Below are 25,281 nucleotides of genomic sequence, written 5' to 3'. Positions count from 1 at the left end.
CAGAACCTCTTAAAGTGCCAGCCAAAGCTGGCAACAAGGGAATAAAATCCATAGCACACATCATTTTCATATGGACTCCAATGGATTTTGCCAAGATAGCAAATATTTTACTGAAATCTGAATTTTTTGACAAAATTACTAGGAAGCGAGAGCCCTTAATTCACTCATAGCTAATAAGAAACTATCAGGCCCTAAAACATAGACAGGCTACATACAGTAACAAAGTGCCTAATGCTGGGTATACATGTATCACCGTGATCATTTAACCAGTTGACGCCGAATGATGGCCACAGTGCGGATGTGTATTCCCAGGAGGCCATCATACGGCGGCCTCCCCTGTGCACGCTCCCTGCACGCGCCCTACAGGGCGTACGCGGTGTGCGCTGTGATCACAGAGTCACTGAGACTCAGGTGATCACGATCCGAGTAAGGGGCTGGTCCCGGCCCCTTACCATGTCATCAGCTGTCAGCCAATGATAGCTGATCACATGATCAAAACAAAAGCTCGCTGATCGCTTTTTTTTCTCCTCTCGCTGACAGCAGAGGAGAAAAAAAAAAGCCAATCACCGTCTCATCTTAAAAGGACATCTGTCCCTAAACGGAATAGGCAATTATGCCTCATTTATGCCATCTGAAAGTGCCCACAAGTGCCACCTATCAATGCCCATCAGTGGTGCCAATCAGTGCCACCTAATAGTGCTTCCTATCAGTGTAACTGATGAGTGCCCATCACTGCCACCCATCAGTGCCCATCACTGCCACCTATCGGTGCCCATCAGTGCCGCCTCCTCATCAGCGTACATCAATGACGGACAAAAATTTCCGTTTTAAAAATTTATAACAAAATAAGATTTTTTTTTTTTTTTTCATTCTGTCTTTTTACATTTTTTTAACAAAAAATAAAAGGTGATCAAATACCACCAAAAGAAAGCTCTATTTGGGGGAAAAACTATATAATATTTATAATAATAATAATTTATATAATAATAATATAATATAATATATATATATAAAAATTTCCTTTGGTTACAGTGTTGTATGCCCGCGCAATTGTCATTCAAATTGCATCAGCGCTGAAAGCTGAAAATTGGTCTGGATAGGAGGGGGGGTTTAGGTGCCCAGTAAGCAAGTGGTTAATATTACAATTGTTTTGCTGAAAGAAATCTAGAAGCAATTGCTTGGTGCAATAGGTAAACAATCGTCATCAAAAGTAATAATTTATCCTGGAAAAAAAATCGAATTCACTTAGACCAACTTGATCTTTTTCTCTGTTTTACCTACAACCTAGTGCAATTAAAGTAATAGTAAATACCGCATGCTCACTTGCACCTACAGGTAAGTTTATAATAAAGTTTACCTGTAGGTACAAGGAATATTTTATAAACGTGCACCGTTTAAGGAGATAATCGCGATTTCTGCAACTGATGACAACACAGGCGCATGCGCACTGCACTCTGCAGGGAGTGCTGTGCTGCGGTCCTGGTTCTCGCGTGCATGCGCGGGAGTGACTTAATCGCAGCTCAGCAATTTAAACAACTGGAGCATGCAAGCCTGGAAGGAATACTGGGTGAAGATGGAAGCCCTGTCAGCAGTTTTTCGTTTTAGGCTGGGTTCACACCACAGCGATGCGGGAACGCCGCAAATCCACGGCGTTTTCCCGCATCGCATTACTCCCGCCGGCAGTTTACACTGCCCTATGCGGACGGCTGGGAATGTCAATGATATGTTAATGACACCCCCAGATCCGTCCGCATATCGCAGTGCGATCTGCCGACTCGCACAGGAATCGGATCGCATGGTGTGAACCCCCATGCGATCCGATTCTGTTGCGGACCAAAAAAAGGGTCCCGTGCGAGTTTGCTGCGGGGGCGATGCGAATTCAGCCATACTATCTGTATGGCTGAACTCGCATCACTACGGAGATCGGATGTGATTTGCGGTGCGAATCACATCCGGATCTCCCCCTGCAGCAGTGTGAACCCAGCCTTAAGGTAAGTATTTTTTAACATTATGATATTATCATGTAGGAGGAAAGTTTATTTATTTATTTATTTAAATTTGTTTTGGAGCGTTTACGGGATCGCAGGATCTTGGCACTGTAACCAATGACACTGTGGCCCAGCTGCCAGCATCCTAACAGCCAATGATGCTGTGTGGCTGGGCGTTATTGCTTACTAAGATGCTGGTGGCTGGGAAGCAATGGGGTTGATTTACTAAAGGCAAATAGACTGTGTACTTTGCAAGAGCAGCTGATCCAGAGCTTAGTAAATGAGCAGAAGCTCTGCTGACTTCCATCATCCAATCACGTGCAAGCAAAAATGCTGTTTTTTTAAAAAAAAATTCCTTGCATGTGAAACTTTACCCCATTACTAAGCTCTGGAGCAGGAATCTCCAAACTACAGCCCTCCAGATGTTGTAGAACTACACGTCCCATGAGGCATTGCAAAACTCTGACATTCACAGACATGACTAGGCATGATGGGAATTGTAGTTCCTGAACAACTGGAGGGCCATAGTTTGGAGACCCTTGCATCTGGACTGGAGCAATTTGCCTTTGGTAAATTAACCCCACGCAGTTCTCTCTTTAAGGCAGGGCAAAAGGGGCAGCTGCCCTGGGCCCCATCATTGTTGTGGGGCCCAAAGCAGCTGCCTCATACTTGCCAACTATCCCAATATTAATTCCCTTGTCCCTTGAAGTTTTAGTCCCGTGCTGTGTCCCGGTATCCCAGTGTGAAGTTCTGTTACTAATGCTGCCCAGCTATGCCCTATTGCCCTGTACAGATGACTCACCTGCAGACCCTGTGTTTACATGTAAATAACTTGCATTGATATGTAAATAGGGGCAGCATGAATTTGTAAATAGCTGTGGACCGGGGGCATTGATAGAGGCAGCATTCATATGTATATCATGCCCCCCTGAGGTCATATCCACCATCAATTCTACTGAATGCTGCCCACTGGGGAGGTAAAGGGGCATGTTTGAAAGTCCTGCTCACAACTGTGGTCATTCAGCCTAACATCAGCTTGTTCTGTAAAAGTAAGCAAATTGGAGATGAAAACCCTTTTTAAAAATAACATGGTGTCACAGCATTGTGAACTTTGGTGCATGTGAATACACACATCTCAGCAGATGCATGAGGGTGTCATTAACAATTAATGGAACTGTTGTGTATCTGCTAAAGGGCAGCATGTTTCTGTGGTGTCAGCAAAGTGATTTTGCATGTATTCCCAACACACAAATGTGAGCGTAGGCTAAATGTCTCAGTTACATTGGTGGTCAGTGGGAATCTTCTCATTATATCGGGGCTTTGTGTGCAATCCTTTCATTGACACTAGGGGCCAGTGTGAATGGTCCCCTTACATTGGTGGTCAGTGTAAATCCCTCCTTACATTAGTGGTTAGTTACTGTGAATGCTCCTATTACATTAGTGGTCAGTGTAAATCCCCATTACATTGGTGGCCAGTGTAGAAGCTCCTCTTTATATCGATAATCGGTAAAGGAAAATCAAAACTTGCATTTGTGGTCAGTTTTGAATCCTCCCTTACATTGGTGGTCCATGTAAAAGCCCCCTTTAAATTGTTGGTGAGTGTAAATCACCCCCTTACATTGGTGGCCAGTGTAGAAATCCCTCTTTATGGGCTGTTGATGCAAAATCTACATTGGATGTCAGTGTAAATTCTTCCTTGCATTGGGGATCAGTGTACATTTCCCTGTACATTGGAGGTAAGTGCAGAGTTGAACTTACACTGGTGGTCAGTGTAAATCCCCCCCTAACATTGATGGTTGGTACAGAAGTGACACCTTACATGGAAGTCATTGTGTATTCCTCCCTGTACTGGTGGTCAGTGTAAATCCCCCCTCACATTGGTGGTCATTGTAAATCCCCAATACATTGGTGGACAGTGTAGAATCCCCCACTATATACTTGCCAAAAATTTCCAGCTTTTCTCTACATGATTCAGAGTTTGCCACAGTGTACTGCCTCCTAACTAATCCCATCCCCCCATCACTGCCACTGATCCCATCAACCCCCCATCATTGCCACTGATCCCAGGAGTCTTAGGAACCCTAGGAGTTTTTTGCCCGTTGATGGGTTCCCCTCACCTCCCCTGTCCATGGTATGCAGGCAGTGAGGAGATGATGTGCTATAAACGTTAGTAACCAGTGAGCAATAATGATGTGCACCAACCTCTTGCAACCAATCATTGAGCGGTAAGGATATGCAGTAACCTCTGTCCAGTAAACTTTAGCAACCAACCAGTGAGCAGTATTAATGTACAGTAATCTCTAGCAACCAATCAACAAGCAGTAGTATATATTTGCTATACAAATGTACTGATTCCTGTGTAAATGACACTGACAGTGAAGGGGTTAAACACTAAGGGGCAGTTAAGGGGTTAAGTGTGTCCTGGGGAGTGATTCTAACTGTGGTGGGGGGCATGGCTACATGTGGCACGTTACTGATCTCTGCTCCTAATCACAGGGAGCAGAGATCAGTGACAGTATCACTAGGCAGAATGGGGAGATGCTTGTTTACATTAGCATCTCCCCGTTCTTCCTCCCTCCATGAGACGATTGCAGGTATCCCCGAGTCCGTGGTACCCGCGATCAGTCTCACAGAGCTAGCCGCGGGCACGCGCGCGCCCGCAGGCCGCCTCTTAAAGGGCAACGTACAGGTATGTTAGTTTGCCTGTACATGCCATCCTGCCGCCGTATATCTGCGTGAGGCGGTCGGCAAGCGGTTAAAAAAAATATGCATTGCCATTACTATCTGCTCCTTCTAAAAATGGCAGTTACTAGCTTCTAAAAATGACAGTTACCTGATTGTCATACTAATCTAAAAGCTTCAATACGTTATATGCCAGTGCTTTGGAATAAGTATGTAGATCAGGGGTTCTAACTTCCCTAGCTCATACCTCCCAACATTTTGAGGTGAGAAAGAGGGACACCTACTAACAAACGTATGTAGGCATAGGACACGCCCCCTGCCACACCCTCTTAAAGGGAAATTAACCAAAAAAAAAGGTAATTAAATCCACAAGGGACTTTTTGTTACCGCTACTATTCCTTTATATTGGCTTGTAAAATTTACAAATGCAGCAATTTAGAATTTGGATGAAAGGTTTAGCACTGGGAATCACTTTTTGAAAGATAAAAAGAAAATTTTAAATACAGCTATATAGATCAGACCAAAATGAGGGACAAATGAGGAGTAAAGAGGGACAGAGGGACTTTGCTCCAAATCAGGGACAGCCCCTCGAAATCAGGGACAGTCCCGCAAAATCAGGGACAGTCCCGCGAAATCAGGGACAGTCCCGCAAAATCAGGGACAGTCCCGCAAAATCAGGGACTGTTGGGAGCTATGCTAGCTGCCTAGTTATTACAGGTCTGTGATTCCCATTGTTTTGAACCCTGAGGAGCAGCATGACAACCTGATCCCTAACATTGACTCTAGAAGGAGGATAGCAATGATGGCTGACATATTTCTTTCCTCTTGTTTCATTTCTCTAAAATAGATACAATGATAGGTCATGTAGTAAGAGTTCATGTGATGTGATAACAGGTATCTTTAGACAGACAGGGATAGGCGGGATTGCAAAACAATGCCACATCTGTCATGAAATGTAAAACATCAATATACTGTCAGCATGTTTCTCTATTACTGAGCGTTGTTATCGTTAGACATTGCAAAAGTTGCTTCATGCCGATGAAGGTGTGTGACGTTGAGAAATCACAAGGATCTAATCAGAGAGATAACTTCATTAACCTAGGTGTGTCTTCACAATGGGGTGAGGTCGTAGCATTCGTTTATGTTAGGTCGGCCATACATTGAAAGAAATTCAGCCAATTGACTGCGGACAAGTGGCGGTGCATACATAGAGGGCGCAGGAGCGCAGCGCCCCCCCTCTCCTGCACCACTCTATCACCAATAGATAGATTAATGCATTGCATGAATCTATCTATTGTCGCCACTGCTGCCCCCCTATTCAGGTGTCCGGCCCCTTGTCAGGCGCCGGGCATCTGAATTACAGCGGCGGGGTTTCTTTGGAAGTGCCTGATTAGAGCTGTCGGCTCTGAAAGGTGTCCCAATTAGAGGCGTGGGTTCTAATAGGCTTCCAAAAGGGTAAACAGCGGGTGCACTGCTGTGCGTTCGCTGTTTACACAGTGTTGTGTTAGAGAAACGAATACATCGCTTCCCTAACACTGACCCGCCTCTCAGCCAATCAGGTTACCGGATCTGTGTTACCTGTCACCTGATTGGCTGAAATCACAGGCGCTGAGATTGGATGCCTACCAGGCGTCCAATCATTGCAGAAGACGAGAGGAGGAGCGCAGGAGAAGACATCGGGGTCAGATTTGGAGGACACCGGACACTGCTCGCCGCCTGCTGCCGTCACCCGCTGCACAGTAGAGAAAAGGTAAGTGCCGGGCACAGTGGCAGCACACACGGGGCACAGTGGCAGCACGCAAGGGGCACAGTGGCAGCACGCAAGGGGCACAGTGGCAGCACGCAAGGGGCACAGTGGCAGCACACATGGGCACAGTGGCAGCAGACATGGGGCACAGTGGCAGCACACAAGGGGCACAGTGGCAACACACAAGGGGCACAGTGGCAACACACAAGGGGCACAGTGGCAGCACGCACGGGGCACAGTGGCAGCACACACGGGGCACAGTGGCAACACACAAGGGGCACAGTGGCAGCACACAAGGGGCACAGTGGCAGCACACAAGGGGCACAGTGGCAACACACACGGGGCACAGTGGCAGCACACATGGGGCACAGTGGCAGCACACACGGGGCACAGTGGCAGCACACAAGGGGCACAGTGGCAGCACACACGGGGCACAGTGGCAACACACAAGGGGCACAGTGGCAGCACACAAGGGGCGCAGTAGCAGCACACACAGGGCACAGTGGCAGCATTTGGGGCACAGTGGCAGCGTTTGATGGGCAAAGTGAGGCTGCAATTGATGGTGGTTTTTTTGTTAGCGCTCCCCCAAAAAATTTGAGCACCAGCCGCCACTGGTGAGGACTGGACAAATTTTGATCCACATATGGGGGGGGCTGGTTGTACACAAGTCGATCAATTTGTGTGCAGCCAGCCTGTTGCAAAATGTTCTCTCAATCAGCGTCACTGGCTATAGCCATCAGGGCTGATCGATGTCTCCCCACTATCAGAACACAAAAGTGGGAGGGCTACTCTCATCCACATCGAGTGTGTGGATGGGATAATTAATTCATTTTCTTTCGTTCAAACTGTTGATTGAATGAATTAAATGACTCGTGTATGGCCAGTCTTATGCCCTTGTACACACGGTCGGACATTCCGACAACAAAATCCGTCTGATTTTTTCAGACGGATTTTGGTTCAAACTTGTGTTGTGCACACACGGTCACACAAAGTTGTCGGAAAATCCGATCGCTCTGAACGCGGTGGCTATAAACGAGCCAGTAGCCAATAGCTTTCCTCTCGTAATTTATTCATAGCAGGCGTGGCACTTTGTCCGTCAGAATTGTCTACACATGATTGGATCGGATTTTGTTGTCAGATAATTTTAGATCCAGCTCCCAAATTTTGTGTGTTGGAAATTCCGATGGAAAAAGTCAGATGGAGACCACACACACGATCGGATTTTCCGACAACCAATTCGACTGCACATTTTCCATCGGAAAGTCTGACCGTGTGTACGGGGCATTACTCTTTTTCAACTAGTCAATGTTGGCCAGGTCCACCTCTGCTGCCAGCATGTTCTCCCCTGGGTTCCTCCAGGCACTGGGTCTTTGGACATCCTGAATGGTCATCTCAGGATGACGTAACTTCTGTGCCTGCACAGGGGTTCATTCATTCTGACACCAAGACATTGCGCCAGGAATGTAAACTGAGCTTAGCTTCATTTTAAATGACTATTTCTCAATAGGTTGTGCTCCCACTTTCTGACACATGCCAGGAAAATAAGTTTTATCCTGCACTAGGCCAGCATCACTCAGGACCAGGGGCGGACTGACAACTCATGGGGCCCCCGGGCAATAGGAGATTATGGGGCCCCCCAGGCAATCAGACATTATGAGGCCACACAGTATACACACACACACACACACACAGTATACACATACACACACACAGTATACACAGACATGTTTCTATTGGCTGAGAAGGTACTAGAGAGGTGGGGTAGCTATAATTTTTTTTAGACCAAAAGGATGTCGGTAAGGGACATTTCAGAGACAGATGTAAAAAAAAACACAGATTTTTACATACTGTCCCAGGTTTTACTGAGGCTGGCAACCCTGATGGGGCCCCCTAGTGGCTCGGGGCCCTCGGGCAGTGCCCGAGTGGCCCAATGGTCAGTCCGCCCCTGCCAGCATGTTCTCCCTGGGTTCCTCCAGGCACTGGGTCTTTGGGCATCCTGAATGGTCATCTCAGGATGATGTAACTTCTGTGCATGCACAGGGGTTCATTAATTCTGACACCAAGACTAGGACCCGGTATTCACTATATCTGGTCTTCCACAGTACACAGAACATGGAAATGCAATTCTTTTAGTAAATATAAACTGCTAAATGCCTTTTCTCATCAGCAGTATAAAGAAGTTTTGTGACTGGTTAAAGCTTGTAGGAGGAATTTTCATTCTCCCCTGATTGTCCTATGAGGCTGCATGACCCCTGACCCTCTGTCTGGACAGTGCTGACTGGCCCTGTGCTGATCACACGCACCCTCCCAAGAGGAACAAAAACTCTCTAGCAATACACACCAAAATGAGCATGTGCGGCCTGCCCCCCCAAGGCTCTGTTCTATCAGGAGATGGATTGGGGACTGTGGAAGAAGGGGAGGATCAGAGAAGACATGATCAAACAGCCTTCTTACACAGTGTGCAGGATTAACCCCTTAGGTTCCACAGTGAGTATAACAAGCAGGCTTCACTGCATATACAGACTACATTTAATGCTGTGGGTTGTGCCCGAGTGGCCCAATGGTCAGTCCGCCCCTGCTCAGGACAGCATTTCAAGCCTGCAACTTCATGCCAGTGACCGTGTGAGCCGAAAAAGACCGTCTTCTTGAAAAATATTGATTGTCTGGCAGAGGTAGAGCATTTCCCACTGACCTTCACGCTGAAATGATTCTCGGATTATCAACTCAGGCAAGAATTTCCATGACTTGATTTACAATTGAAATTTACCTGCCATAAAAAAGATTTTGTGTGACTTTGACCCTTAATTAATTACTCACCTGATACACTCAGTTGCAAGATGTTACTAATGCTGGAGCTGGCAGTATTGTGGATGGTGCAGGTGTACCTTCCGCTGTCATGCTTTGAGATTGTCTGGAAGTAGAGGTTGGAATCCTTGCAGGTCACATGGGGCTCCGAGCAGATGTTCTTCCCATCACGGTAGAAAGTGTAAGTAGCAACATGCTGCCCACCGGCATCACAATGGAAAGACGCATAGGATCCATTAAAAAGATGATCAGGAGCAGAATTAGGAACGAGGGCAGGAGGAGTGAGAGTGGCTTTAAACATAAAAAAGAAAAAAAAGAAAAACAGTTACCTATCATTTTTATTTTTAGTAATATAATCAACATTATTATTGAATAATTATATCAATTATTAGGTCCACTTAAAGGACAGCTTTGGTCTAAATGCAGCCCACCTAGTAAAATTGTTACCTTCCACCCCAGGGCCGTCTTTAAGGCAGGGCAAAAGGGGCAGCTGCCCTGGGCCCTGTCATTGTTGTGGGGCCCAATGCAGCTGCCTCATACTTGCCAACTATCCAGGTTTAAATTCCTTCGTCCCTTGAAGTTTTAGTCCTGTTCTGTGTCCCGATATCTCAGTGTGAAGTGCTATTACTAATGCTGCCCAGCTCTGCCGTATTGTTGTGTACAGATGACTCATCTGCAGACCCTGTGTTTACATATAAATAACCGGCATTCATATGTAAATACCGGTGGCATTACTAAGTAAATAGCTGCGGCCGGCGGCATTGACATGTAAATAAAGGCGGCGTTCCTATGTATATCATGCTCCCCTGCAGTGAGGAGATGATGTGTTGTAACCTCTAGCAACTAATCAGTGAGCTGTAATGTGTGCTGTAACCTCTAGCAACCAGTCAGTAAGCAGTAATGATATGCTTTAACTGCTGGCAACCAATCACAATTTCTGCCTGATCTGATACAGTAAAATGATTTAGTCTAGCTGCTATTTATTGCATGTCTCAGAGCAGGCGGAGAGTGAAATTATATGGGGGAGGGGGGGCCCCAAGAAAATTTTTGCCCAGGGTCCAATCAATATTAAAGACAGCCCTGCCCAGCACTGTACTATAGGTGTGATTGATTTTTTTGAGGTTTATAATTTTGATATATGTATAATATTACAATTTGCATTATTAGAAGTGGGTTCTGTCTCTCCGTCTTTCAATAATTGGAATTAATGCAAGCCATCGGAAGGAGTTATGTGGTTTTCCCATACTTAGCATTGCAAACTAATCTTGAACATTTGTAACATAAACAATCTGTTCTTGGACTTTGGGAAAAGTTGGAGAGGAAGTAGACCGAGGGGTCCTCAGTAGGGGGTTTAGCAATAAAAACAAAGAATTTTCTATGACAGACTGCTGTCAACTTGGCGAAATATTATCTCCTAACCTTCCTATTTCTGGACATACATTATTGTGGAAAGTGAAAAACTATTTATAGATAGTTTGTAAAAGCCTAAACCCAGGCCACATCCCAATATTCAAAAGAAAAACTGTGGAAAAATGCCCCAGGGATTTTTCGGGCTAGGGATATAGTCAAGTAGGAAAGTAGAAGGCGTAAATGAAAAAAATACAACATTTATATTAATGAACAAATATACACATAGTAAAAAATGAAAACCAGATAGCAATGGTCATATGGTATACAGTGTACATCTAAATACTGAATCAGAGGATTGGACTTGGGTTGAAAGACCCAACATTCACATAAAAATTCAGAAATCTTGACATGTTTAGGAAAAAAATTCCTTCTTCAACGCATGAGCCCGTGAAGAAGGAATTATTTTCCGAAATATGTCGGGATTTCTGAATTTTTATGTGAATGTTGGGTCTATCACCCCAAGACCAACCTTACGATTCAGTATTTAGATGTACACTGTATACCATATGACCATTGCTATCTGGTTTTCATTTTTTATTATGTGTATATTTGTTCATTAATAAAAACTTAGTATTTTTGCATTTACGCCTTCTACTTTCCTACTTTACTATATCCCTAACCGGCAAAATCCCTGGGACATTTTTCCACTGTTTTTCTACTTCTGGACATAGATCCCCCTGTTGCTGCACAGTAATCTGTCTACTCAGTCTGACGTATCGATGAAGCAAGTGTTATATTTACTTAATAAAAACTTTAAGGCCCTGTTTACACTTGGGATCAGCGGAGAAAACACAGGCAGAATTGCACGTTTCTGTAAATGTGCAAAAAACACCCTAAAACACGTGATTCTCTTGCGGTGCCATTTCTTAACCGGTTCCCAACCGGCGCACGCAAATGTATGTCGGCAGATGGCACGGACAGGCAAATGGGCGTACGGGTACGTCCCTTTAAATTTGCCGCCGTGCCATCGCGCGCGCCACGCCGGAGGCACGTGCGCCAGCCAAGATCTCCATGACTTGGGTCGCGGGTCACTGCGGACTCGATTGCCGTGGGGATATCGTCTCATGGGAAGGAAGAACAGGTAGCTGCTAATGTAAACAAGCATCTCCCCATTCTGCCTAGGGACAGTGTCACTGATCTCTGCTCTCTGTGATCGGGAGCAGAGATCAGTGACGTGTCACATGTAGCCACGCCCCCCACTGTTAGAAACACGCCCCAGGACACACGTAACTCTTACCCTGCCCCCTAGTGCGCCACTTTTTTCCTCTGTTATGGTACGTCACAGCTTGCTGCAGTTTCTAGACCTTGCCAGCATTTAAAGTTGCTGTAATGGGCTATGCCCTTGATGAAAAATTGGAAGTAGGCTGTCTATCCAGCACTTATGGTAAGGACAGGCCCCACTCCCCTCTTTTGGAATTGAGTGCTCACAGTACGACTGTGACTGGCACTGGTTAAATGTGTTCACATGTTATGTGATGGAATTTAATAAAGCTGTGGCCTTGCTATTTCCCACCTAATGCTTGTAAGTGCCTTATTTAACCTCCCTGGCGGTACGATTATTTCAGATTTTAGGTGCTAAAAGTGGTACCATTATTTTGCATGAAAATTTGGCGTTTTATATTGTAGTCCTGTAATTCTTAGGAATAACTCACTTAAATCTGTCCAAACCAGAGTGTAGCAGACATACCGGGTATTAAAAAGTTTGAAAAATGAAATCATAAATTATAATATAATAAATAATTATAAATAATTGTACCAAATAATATTATAACAATAATAAAAATTATTCAATAATGTAATCAAATCAAAAACACAGAAATTTGCTCAGTTGCAGAATTGTCACTGTCATTACTTTTCAATATTTGATGACGGATCTCCCCACAAATTGCTATCCCTCAATTCTGCGAGTGATTCTAATTTATTATCGCTGTTTTCTAGCTGGTCTAAAACCATTTTTGATGTAAAGGGACAGTTTTGTTTGCTATGGACAATCTCCAGTTTCCAGGCATAAAGAACAGTTTTTATTATATAAAACTGCATGCAGGACACTGGGCAGACCACTAGGGACAAAGGGGATGTGAAATTACATACAGCAATGTAATCTGTAAGATAACATTATACTGTATGTAATGTGTGTGTTTCACTTTTTGAATTTGGCGCCGATCTCCGTCCCCGTGCGTCGCAACGCTCGCAGTGAACGGAGCCTGGCTCCGTGATAGATTGAGCGAGACACGGCTCGCTCGTACAGCGCGGGGACATCACTGGATCCAAGGGAGAAGGTAAGTAAACGTCCTCCTGGATCCAGCGATGCGGTCCCGAGTCTGGCTCGGGGTTACCGCTTTTGGTATAAAAATTCCACCCCGAGCCAGACTCGGGAATACCGTCACGGGGAATAATGGGGTAAAGGCCAAGTGTGGTGGCGGATTTGATCCCATTGTGTTATGTTAATTGGGACTTAGGCCCATTGCACCTCAGCAGTCAAGATAGCTTGTCTACCAAAACACAAAAAAATAGTAAATAAACTGCTGATATAAAGTGCAGGCACACAGAGTAGACAAAGCTGGCCTTCCTTATACTGCCTCCTTTGCATTCCTGTTGGCCAGATAAAGCAGCCATCATAGTGATGCACCAATAGGAATGTAGGAATATATTTATTTCTCAGCGAATACAAAGCATTCTTTTATTGGATGAGATGGAGAGATGGGGTGGTAACTTCACAGTCTCTACGTGGTCCAATTAGAGAACACTTTGCATTAATTGAGGAAATGCAAAGTGCTATCAAATTGGCACCCATGACTATTAAACAAATTGTATTCAGTAAGCAACGGGGCAGCTGCTTGGCACAGGTGATCTAGTGGAGATCACAGGAATAGCAGTACCTACTACAGTTATTTCCAGCTTCCATAGGGATTGGCCAAATATGGTATATGTATAGTTACATTGGTCTAAGCTGGAGTGTAGAAATATCCATACTTGCAATTCAAGAATAAGTTCACCTTTTCAAAAAATACACTATGTATTCAAGAGACCCCACAAATCAGCTTTGAAATATTGTGCTTAGTTTAAATATCTTGCCAGTAGGCCATGAGTGGCAAACCCCAAAGCCTGCCCAAAAAGCAACAACTGTAGATCATCAGCCCAATCCTGCCCAGCATCTGGGATGCTCTGTGCATTGAGTGCTCGCTCTCAGAATCCCAGGAGCGTGCACTCTTCTTTCTTGTTCAAAACCTGCACATGTGCACTGTGCTCTCCCTCTCTGATATATGAGCTGATTTACTTGTTAAATAACTTTTAAAGTCAGTCCTGATATTTACACAGCACTGCTGGACAGCAGAGCCAGCATGGTGATCTGACTTTTCCAGTTCAATATTTTTATTAAAGCGGAGGTCCACCCTAAAGTGGACCTTCCGCTCATCGGAACCCTCCCCCCCTCCGGCGCCACAATTGGCACCTTTCAGGGGGAGGGCGGTGCAGATACCTGTACAGTACAGGTATCTGCACCCACTTCCGGGATAGCTCTCTGCGGAAAGGGGCGTAGATTACGCCTCTTTCCGCAAGTGCCCGCCCCTTTCCGCAAGTGCCCCGCTGCCTGCTGGGAAACACACAGATCCCAGAGTCAGCGGGGACCGTCCTTATTGCGCAGCGCGACTCGCGCATGCGCAGTAGGGAACAGGGAAATGAAGCCGAAAGGCTCCATTTCCTGATTCCCATACCCAAGATGGCGGCGGCAGCACCCGAGAGACGATCTAGAAATCGGCTTCGGGTGCCGACATCGCGGGCGCGCTGGACAGGTAAGTGTCACTATTTTAAAAGTCAGCAGCTGCAGTATTTGTAGCTGCTGGCTTTTAAAAAAAAAAAAACGCGGAGTCCCGGCGGACTCCCGCTTTAAGTTTCGAAAGAGCATAACAAGCCATGGTTTGCCCATGCAGGGGCGACATTGAACAAGCACGTACAAAAATAGCGTATGTACGTATGGTAAATAACATAACTATAGACTGATACTAGTACCAGGGTAAAAATTAGGTAAATATCACAAGCAATACTGCACTTTCCCTAATGGAATAGCAGTCTCCATTTAATAACTTTCATATCAGGAATATAGAGGAAAGGAGAGAGACAGAGGAAGAGAAAGGAGAAAGAAAGAGAAGATAGAGAGAGGCCCCAAGAGAGGGTGAGTACCACGGACGCGGGACCTGTACAAGCAAAGTTTACAATTGACCATAGCTAGTCGGGGGGCAGGGACAGGCAGGAGTAAGTTTACCAAGGGTCCTAAAATTTCAAGAATTTTCCAAGTGAGTCCTTCAAAATACTGGATATCTGCACACTAATCACCATAGCCGTCATAATGATTTTCACTCCCCGAACAGCAACAGAGGGAGCCTTCCAGGCCTGGGCAATAATTTGTTTGGCGTATATAAAAAGGTACAGTATGAGGCCAATTTCTGCTGAGGTGCGAAAAGACCCAGTATAGGGCAATGTAAAAGAGCCAACTGGGCATCTTTACTGACTGTTACATGAAAATAAGGTTTGTAGTAGGCCAAAGACCCTGGACCAGAAGCCGATCAGATGTGGGCATGACCACCATATATGTAAGACATCCCCATGCTGAATTCTGTAAACATTTGTCACTACTGCCAGGAAAAGCATGGGCAAGCCTTGCTGGGATGCAGTACCACTGCAGGAGGACTTTATAAGCAGCCACGAGAGTGGTAGTATCGAAGGAACATCTCGCTATCATCGTCCAGACCTTACTCTAGTCCTCCCCCTCAATACTAGAACCAGGATCCTGATCCTTTTGTGTCACATAGGAAAGGGTCGACAAAGACAACCTAACATTAAAGCGGAGGTCCACCCTAAAGTGGACCTTCCGCTCATCGGAACCCTCCCCCCCTCCAATTGGCACCTTTCAGGGGCGAGGGGGGTGCAGATACCTGTACAGTACAGGTATCTGCACCCACTTCCGGGATAGCTCTCTGCGGAAAGGGGCGTAGATTACGCCTCTTTCCGCAAGTGCCCGCCCCTTTCCGCAAGTGCCCCGCTGCCTGCTGGGAAACACACAGATCCCAGAGTCAGCGGGGACCGTCCTTATTGCGCAGCGCGACTCGCGCATGCGCAGTAGGGAACAGGGAAATGAAGCCGAAAGGCTCCATTTCCTGATTCCCATACCCAAGATGGCGGCGGCAGCACCCGAGAGACGATCTAGAAATCGGCTTCGGGTGCCGACATCGCGGGCGCGCTGGAGAGGTAAGTGTCACTATTTTAAAAGTCAGCAGCTGCAGTATTTGTAGCTGCTGGCTTTAAAAAAAAAAAAAAAAAGCGGAGTCCCGGTGGACTCCCGCTTTAACAGAGGCGTAAAGTGACAAAATAAGACTGGGGGACCCCGGGGAGTGTAAACAAGTATGCTCAAAAGACGCCTTGCAAAAAAGGAAGGAGGAAGTACGACAGTGTGGTAGGATCCAGTTGTGCAATTTCAAGTAATGGAAATGTTCCTGCCCAGGAATCGCGTGCATCTCCTGGAGGGCCTCCCATGACAAAAACGAGTGTATGGTTTAAAAGTGATGCACATCAGTAAAGCCATTGGAGGTCCACCAAGAGAAGGAAGGTGACTTGACTTTTCTCTACTGTAGTTTAGTAATACAGCTTGGTCACCTACCTGCCCCCAGCCTGTGATTGGGCGGTGAAGAAGCAGAAATCAAATCAAAGGATTTAGGCCAGGTTCACATGGCCACAGTCTTTGAAAAACAATTGACAGTGGATTATTTTTAAGAAGCCAGTAGAGCAAAGGCTTGCAGGCGTTCACTAGGTAATACTGCAGCCTTTTAATTCCTGTTTTTCTTGGCCAAACAGCAATTTTGTATGGAACTAAACCCCCCGCAATGAGCCTAGTGGTAAAAATGGTTTTGCAAATACGGTACATCAAACAGCATCCATGCTTGAAACCTGCACACCTGGTGGAAACTGATTTAACATTTAGCACAGGCAATTCTGCAGCTCTTCAAGTAGAATTATGGTCAAATTATAAAATCACATATGTAGCAAGGGTTCCCATACCAGTAAGCCCTTGTACACACGGTCGGAGAATCCGTCGGAATGTGTCCTATCGGATCGTGTTGTCGGATAATCCGACTGTGTGTGGTATGCATCGGACTGTTTCCATCGGAATATCCGTCGGACCAAATTTTCAAACTTGCTGGAAATATTTTCCGACAAACTGGTCCGATCGGACATACTCCGATCATGTGTAGAGAATTTCGATCGGACAAAGTGCCACGCATGCTCAGATCAAATTCCTACATCAAAGCTATTGGCTACTAGTCCCATCGTAACGAAATTACGTCATCACGTTCTGAATGATCGGATTTTTCGACAACTTAGTCCGACCGTGTGTATGCAACAGTTTCGGACAAGATCCGACAGGCAAAATCCGACAGACAAAATCCGACGGATTTGGTTGGCAGAATGTCCGACCGTGTGTACAGGGGCTTAGGAATAACCATCGGAATATCCGTCGGACCAAATTTTCAAACTTGCTGGAAATATTTTCCGACAAACTGGTCCGATCGGACATACTCCGATCATGTGTAGAGAATTTCGATCGGACAAAGTGCCACGCATGCTCAGATCAAATTCCTACATCAAAGCTATTGGCTACTAGTCTGAACGTAGTCCCATCGTAACGAAATTACGTCATCACGTTCTGAAAGATCGGATTTTTCAACAACTTTGTCCGACCGCGTGTATGCAACAGTTTCGGACAAGATCCGACGGACAAAATCCGACTGACAAAATCCGACGGATTTGGTTGTCGAAATGTCCGACCGTGTGTACAAGGGCATAGACTATGGACTCTGTTTTTCTATGTAATCCCTGGAACATTTTGCAAATATTTGATTCTGTCAATAGAATCATTGGCACTTCACTTGCTAGGGTGACAACTATCTTCCTCCTGCAGTAAGATCACTGCAGCGTTGTCATCCTTGTGGGTGCTGTAGATGTTTGTACCAATGATAGTCCTATCAGTGAACAGCCATACTAAGCTCCATCCACAAACCTTTAGCCCTTGTACACACGGTCGGACATTCCGACGGAAAATGTCCGATCGGACCGTGTTGTCGCATAATTCGACCGTGTGTGGGCTCCATCAGACTGTTTCTGTCGGAATATCCGACCAACAAAGTTTTAGAGCTGACAGTAGTGACAAATGTTTACAGAATTCAGCACGGGATGTCTTACATATATGGTGGTCATGCCCACATCTGATCGGCTTCTGGTCCAGGGTCTTTGGCCTACTACAAACCTTAACCTCGAACTTTGTCCGATCGTTTGTAGAGAATTCCGATCGGACAAAGTGCCACGCATGCTCAGATCAAATTCCTAGACCAAAGCTATTGGCTACTAGCCTGAACGTAGTTCCGTTGTAACAAAATAACGTCATCACGTTACAAACGATCGGATTTTCCAACAACTTTGTCCGACTGTGTGTATGCAACACCAGTGTTGGACAAAATACGTCGGACAAAATCCGACAGATTTTGTTGTCAGAATGTCTGACCGCGTGTACAAGGGCTAAGAATTACAACACCTTGTCCCATCGGTATGAGGTTAGGTAAATGATGTAAAAAAAAAAACGAATCTCTCATAGGGTTCAGGAGGAGATATCCAACTTCTCAATTCCATCGATGATTAAACAAGGTAAATTATACTTATATTATAAATTATACTTATATATATAATTATACTTATTTTATTGTTTTAAAGAACACAACTGCATTCATTGGTGTATTTTTATATCGGCCTGAATTATAGTTTTACAATGAAAATGGTTACCTGATACAGTCGCTAGAAGGACATTGCTGATGTTGGAGCTGACAGGGTTTTGGATGGTGCAGGTGTACCTCCCGCTGTCACTCCCTGTGATTGGCTGGATGTAGAGGTAGGAATCCCGGCAGGTCACATGGGGATCAGAGCAGATTTTCTTCCCATCACGGTAAAAGATGTAGGTAGTGATATTCTGGTTACCACCATCACAATGAAATGTAACATTGCTTCCACTCACAAGGCGGTTATGAGAAGCGTTAAGAATGAGAAGTGGAACGTTGAGAGGAGCTTTAAAATAAAGAAAGGCAAAAAATAAAAGTAAATAAGTTATATGTAACTATAATTTAAATTACAAAAGGCTTTTATTAAAAGGGATACACAGAAACAAATGCCAATAAAATGTCAATTCATAAGCAGCAACAAATGCATTGAAATACACGAATTAAAATCAATAGACACAATTTCACTTGGATCAGTAATTACAATCAGAATGTGGCAGAAAAATGTGGTCCTTATGGTGATCAGATATCCCAACAGACAGGAGTGTGGCCTGCAGTGCCTCAAATTCCCTAAAGGAAATGTCTGTTAGTTAGCCATGGTTCTCACTTGGCCTTGGCCTTTAATTTTTTACATTTTAGAATAGGATGCCTTGATATAATAATCATTTTAAAGCGGGAGTCCGCCATTTTTTTTTTTTTGTAAAAGCCAGCAGCTACAAATACTGCAGCTGCTGACTTTTAAAATAAGGACACTTACCCGCCCAGCGCGCCCGCGATGTCGGCACCCGAAGCCGGTCTCTCGATCGTCTCTCGGGTGCTGCCGCTGCCATCTTGGGTATGGAAATCAGGAAGTGGAGCCTTTTCGGCTTCATTTCCCGGTTCCCTACTGCGCATGCTCGAGTCACGCTGCGCAATAAGGATGGTCCCGCTGCCTCTGGGATCTGTGTGTTTCCCAGCAGGCAGCGGGGGACTTTCGGAAAGGGGCGTAGATCTACGCCCCTTTCCGCAGATAGCTATGCCAGAAGTGGGTGCAGATACCTGTACTGTACAGGTACCTGCACCCCCCTCCCCCCTGAAAGGTGCCAACTGTGGCGCCGGAGGGGGGGAGGATTCCAATGAGTGGAAGGTCCACTTTAGGGTGGAGCTCCGCTTTAAGGGGTGGCTTAACTGAAAAAAAACAAAGAAACACTGGTCTATTGAGTGGCCCCCAAAATAGCATAGCTAATGGCGCGTACACACGACCGGACTTTCCGGCAGAAAAGGTCCGATGGAATCATTCCGTCGAATGTTCCGATCGTGTGTGGGATAATGTGATAGTTTTTCTTTAAAAATTCCGACAGATGTAGAAAAAGAACATGTTTTGAATCTTTCCAACGGAATCAATTTCTATCGGGAAAACTGTTCATCTGTATGCTGGTCCGACGGACCAAATACGACGCAAGGGCAGCTATTGGCTACTGGCTATTGAACTTCATTTTCTAGTCCCGTCTTACGTCATCACATTCGAAAAGAACGGACTTTGGTCCGATCGCGTGTGGGCAAGTCTGTTCGGTCGTAACTCCGTCGGATTTTATTCTGACGGAAAGTTTGTTCGTGTGCACGTGGCGTTAGTTCACGGTATGCCAGTGGGAGATGGAAGGTACAGAGGAATGTGTGCAAATAAGAGGTCCAGTGTGACACCAGGTCCAGGTCAAGTGGTGGACCAGGCAGGGCCGTCTTTAATATTGATTGGACCCTGGGCAAAAAATTTCTTAGGGGCCCCCTCCCCATGCAGTTTCGCTCTCCACCTGCTCTGAGACATACAATAAATAGCAGCTAGACTCAAAATCAGTTTACTGAATCAGATCAGGCAGCTATTGCGATTGGTTGCCAGAGGTTACAGTGTATCATTACCTCTCACTGACTGGTTGCTAGAGGTTACAGAACACATTAAAGCTCACTGGTAAGTTGCTAGAGGTTACAGCACATGATTTCTGCGTGTTGATTGGTTGCTAGAGATTACTGTGGATATGACCTCAGGTGGGCATGATATACAGTGGTGTGAAAAAGTGTTTGCCCCCTTCCTCATTTCCTGTTCCTTTGCATGTTTGTCACACTTAAGTGTTTCGGAACATCAAACCAATTTAAACAATAGTCAAGGACAACACAAGTAAACACAAAATGCAATTTGTAAATTAAGGTGTTTATTATTAAAGGTGAAAAAAAATCCAAACCATCATGGCCCTGTGTGAAAAAGTGATTGCCCCCCTTGTTAAAACATACTATAACTGTGGTTGTCCACACCTGAGTTCAATTTCTCTAGCCACACCCAGGCCTGATTATTGCCACACCTGTTCACAATCAAGGCATCACTTAAATAGGAGCTGCTTGACACAGTAAGGTCCACCAGAAGATCCTTAAAAGCTACACATCATGCCGAGACCCAAAGAAATTCAGGAACAATTGAGAAAGAAAGTAATTGAGATCTATCAGTCTGGAAAGGGTTATAAAGCCATTTCCAAAGCTTTGGGAATCCAGCGAACCACAGTGAGAGCCATTATCCACAAATGGCGAAGACATGGAACAGTGGTGAACCTTCCCAGGAGTAGCCGGCCGCCCAAAATTACCCCAAGAGCGCAGCGACGACTCATCCCAGAGGTCACAAAAGACCCCACAACAACGTCCAAGGAACTGCAGGCCTCACTTGCCTCAGTTAAGGTCAGCGTTCATGCCTCCACCATCAGGAAAAGACTGGGCAAAAATGGCCTGCATGGCAGAGTTCCAAGGAGAAAACCACTGCTGAGCAAAAAGAACATCAAAGCTCGTCTCAATTTCTCCACAACACATCTTGATGATCCCCAAGACTTTTGGGACAACATTCTGTGGACCGATGAGACAAAAGTGGAACTCTTTGGAAGGTGTGTGTCCAAGTATATCTGGCGTAGAAGACACTGCATTTCATAAAAAGAACATTATACCAACAGTAAAATATGGTGGTGGTAGTGTGATGGTCTGGGGCTGTTTTGCTGCTTCAGGACCTGGAAGACTTGCCGTGATAAAAGGAACTATGAATTCTGCTGTCTACCAAGAGATCCTGAAGGAGAATGTCCGACCATCTGTTTGCGTACTCAAGCTGAAACGAACTTGGGTTCTGCAGCAGGACAATGATCCTAAATACACCAGCAAGTCCACCACCGAATGGCTGAAGAAAAACAAAATGAAGACTTTGGAGTGGCCTAGCCAAAGTCCTGACCTGAATCCTATTGAGATGTTGTGGTATGACCTTAAAAAGGCCGTTCATGCTCGAAAACCCTCTAATGTAACTGAATTAGGACAATTCTGCAAAGATGAGTGGGCCAAAATTCCTCCAGGACGCTGTAAAAGCCTCATTGCACGTTATCGCAAACGCTTGGTTGCAGTTGTTGCTGCTAAGGGTGGCCCAACCAGTTATTAGGTTTAGGGGGCAATCACTTTTTCACACAGGGCCATGATGGTTTGGATTTTTTTTCACCTTTAATAATAAACACCTTCATTTACAAATTGCATTTTGTGTTTACTTGTGTTGTCCTTGACTATTGCTTAAATTGGTTTGATGTTCCGAAACACTTAAGTGTGACAAACATGCAAAGGAACAGGAAATGAGGAAGGGGGCAAACACTTTTTCACACCACTGTACATATCAATGCCGCCGGCCGCCTTTATTTACATATGAATGCCGGTAATTTACATGTCAACACAGGGTCTGCAGGTGAGTCATCTGTACACAACAATAGGGCAGAGCTGGGCAGCATTAGTAGCAGCACTTCACACAGAGATATTGGGACACAGCACAGGACTAGAACATCAAGGGGCGGGGGAATTTAAACCAGGATAGTTGGTAAGTATGAAGCAGCTGCTTTGGGCCCCACAACAATGACAGGGCCCAGGGCAGCTGCCCCTTTTGCCCTGCCTTAAAAACGGCCCGGGGATCAGGTCCTGCACCCTTTTCCAAAAAGGTCTGAAAATAGAAAATATGGTTTAGGGTACTGGGTTCCAGACAGCCTCTAAAACAGTGTTCATCCACCGTGGGCTACATGTTGTGAGGCCAATATGGAGTTAAGTGCCACTGAATCAACAGTTTGATGGCAGTCAGATGAACTATAAAGGAGCATGAGCTTTTCTTAAAGGATAACTAAACCCACAAACAAATTGCAATATGTTGAGGCTTACATTCCTTAAATGTGATGACTGCATTCATTTTCTTTTTTTTCAAGCTAAAAACATTTTCAGCAACAAATACTTGTTGATCTTTCCAGAAACACAGTGTCCCTAGCACTTCCTGTGAGCTGCATCAAAGATTATATTCATTCCTAGCTATCTTCTGTAAACTATCAATTGCCTTGCCATCTATATAATGGAGATGAAGTAACATGGACATGTTTTTAGTGCATTTCAGGGGAACTGCCTAGGATGATAACCAAGGCTCCCTCCATAGAAACTGTGGAAGAGTGATGTACCCACCTAGGGACAGCAAATGTGTTATTTGTAGGATTACCAGGTGAAAATAGAGGACAAAAAGTCTTAATAATCAAAAGGAATGCAGCCATCACACCAAGCATAGCTCCCAACTGTCCCTGATTTGGAGCAAAGTCCCTCCACCCCTCTCTCCTTCGCATTTTGGTCTGATATATATAGTTGTGTATAAAATACACTTTTTTTCTTTTTAAAAAAGTGTTTCCGGGTGCTACACTTTTCATCCAATTTCTAAACTGCTGCATTTGTAAATTTCAAAAGCCAGCATAAAGGAATAGTAGTGGTAAAGTAAAGCACTTGCAGGCTTAACTAATCCATTTGTATAATTCTCCATTAAGGAGGTGTGGCAGGGGTTGTGTCCTATACTTACATAGTTTTTCTAATAGGTGTCCCTCGTTCCCATCTCAAAAAGTTGGGAGGTATGCACCAAGGATCAAGTAGGCTGAAAAATATAAAAAAAATTTGTTTTGGGTTCAGGCCTCTTTCACTCGGCTGATCCGTTCAGGTCCGCCTGTCCGTTTTTCAGGTGGACCTGAACGGATGCTCCATAGACCTCTATGGAGTGTCGGATGTCAGCGGTGACATGTCCTCTGACATCTGACCCGCTCCGATATGAAAAAGTCTGACGGAGGAAAAACCTAATTTTCTATGCGTCATCGAATCGGATCGGGTGACGGCGGACTCTGCGCTCCGTTGTCACCTGATCTCCCATAGGGGAGAGCGGCGCTCTGACAGGTCCATCCCGGCACAGTGTGCAGAGACAAACCTGTCATCTTCCTGCTCATAGGGGATCAAAAGAGCGATCCCCGCTGAGCAAGCGGATATCCACGGGCCAGATCATCACCGAACCAACCTGTGTGGAAGAGCCCTTTGATACACTTTACTTGGAGTGAAAATTATTAAGTAACAAAAATGTTATTTGCATTTATTCAAAATTAGTCACCATATAGATAGTTAAATTGATAGATGAGAAGAGAAATAAAGAGCTTGCAAACCCAATTCAGAATTCTTGGTTTAAACCGTGGTATTCAACCCTTTTGAGCCGGAGCAGCCCCATAAGGGGTTTAGGATGTCGGGAGGGCGGGGCAGGGTTTATGATCATGTGACCACTGTGATTGGCTGTCACGGCGGATACGTGATCGAAAAGCTCCCCATTGAAAGTATTGATCGTAAGCTTTCCGTTAGTCACCAGTAACTGTGCCGGTAACGCAAATACGCAGCCGCTCGGCGCCTAGGCCCACCCGCCCGAGAGGACACATATCTGCATGCAGGTGGCGCCAACGGGTTAACAATTAGTTGCCAAGATAGATAGATAGACAGATAGGGGTTGATTTACTAGAGACAAATTAGTCTGTGCACTTTGCAAGTGCAGTTGCTCCAGAGCTTAGTAAATGAGGCAAGGCTTCACCTTGAGAACAATACCCAATCACGTGCAAGGAAAGTAAGAAAAATGCATTTTTGCTTGCACGTGATTGGATAATGACGTGCAATCACGTGCAAGGAAAGTAAGAAAAATGCATTTTTGCTTGCACGTGATTGGATAATGACATGCAATCACGTGCAAGGAAAGTAAGAAAAATGCATTTTTTGCTTGCACGTGATTGGATAATGACGTGCAATCACGTGCAAGGAAAGTAAGAAAAATGCATTTTTGCTTGCACGTGATTGGATAATGACGTGCAATCACGTGCAAGGAAAGTAAGAAAAATGCATTTTTGCTTGCACGTGATTGGATAATGACGTGCAATCACGTGCAAGGAAAGTAGAAAAAATGCATTTTTGCTTGCACATGATTGGATAATGGAAATCAGCAGAACTTATGCTCATTCACAAAGCTTTGGAGCAACTGCACAGTTTTTTTTGCCTTTAGTAAATCAACCCCAAAATTGGAGATACAGCGAAAGTAATAGATGATACTTACAGTATATTTGGAGCTGATAATAGACAATCTGGCTATGGTAAGGTTCAATTGCCCCAACAATAAAGACATACTGCCCTTGATCGGTGTATGTCAGGTTGTTTAGCTGCAATGCTCCTTCGCTGGAAAGTTGACACCTCCCCTGACAACGAGGGTAGCAATATGGAGCACCATAAAAAGGCCTTACGGCAACTACTTCATCATCTCCAAACACTCCAAATCTCCACTCCAAAGGAGCTTTCCAGTACACAAATTGATGGAAATACACGGAGTCCCCCAGAGTTCCATTCACCAAGGACACAGCAGATGCAGGCTCTGTGGGAAATAATACACAGGATTAATACATGGGAAAAGCGTGTCCTGGTCTGTGTCAGACGCAGCTGAAATATGCAACTAGAAATGTCATTTCCTGCCTTAACAAAA

The 25,281-nt window shown here is 45.1% G+C and overlaps 1 protein-coding gene across 1 annotated transcript in view; it reads right to left on the bottom strand.

The window, feature by feature from the left end:
* LOC143933644 (cell adhesion molecule CEACAM1-like) overlaps positions 1-25,281 on the bottom strand; it is a 64,135-nt gene that overhangs the window by 38,696 nt on the left and 158 nt on the right. The window contains exons 2-4 of the mRNA XM_077456596.1: positions 24,862-25,173; positions 18,460-18,738; positions 9,235-9,513 (exon numbers count right to left, since the gene is read on the bottom strand). Coding sequence (XP_077312722.1) covers positions 9,235-9,513; positions 18,460-18,738; positions 24,862-25,173 — 870 coding nt within the window. The remainder of the gene's footprint in view (positions 1-9,234; positions 9,514-18,459; positions 18,739-24,861; positions 25,174-25,281) is intronic.

This window comes from Lithobates pipiens, unplaced genomic scaffold (assembly GCF_037356315.1).
Source record: "Lithobates pipiens isolate NorthernLeopardFrog02 unplaced genomic scaffold, aLitPip1_a1.2 Scaffold_27, whole genome shotgun sequence".
Lineage (NCBI taxonomy): Eukaryota > Metazoa > Chordata > Amphibia > Anura > Ranidae > Lithobates > Lithobates pipiens.
Note: the sequence above shows the minus strand (reverse complement) of the source record. Positions and strands in the feature narration are given on the sequence as shown.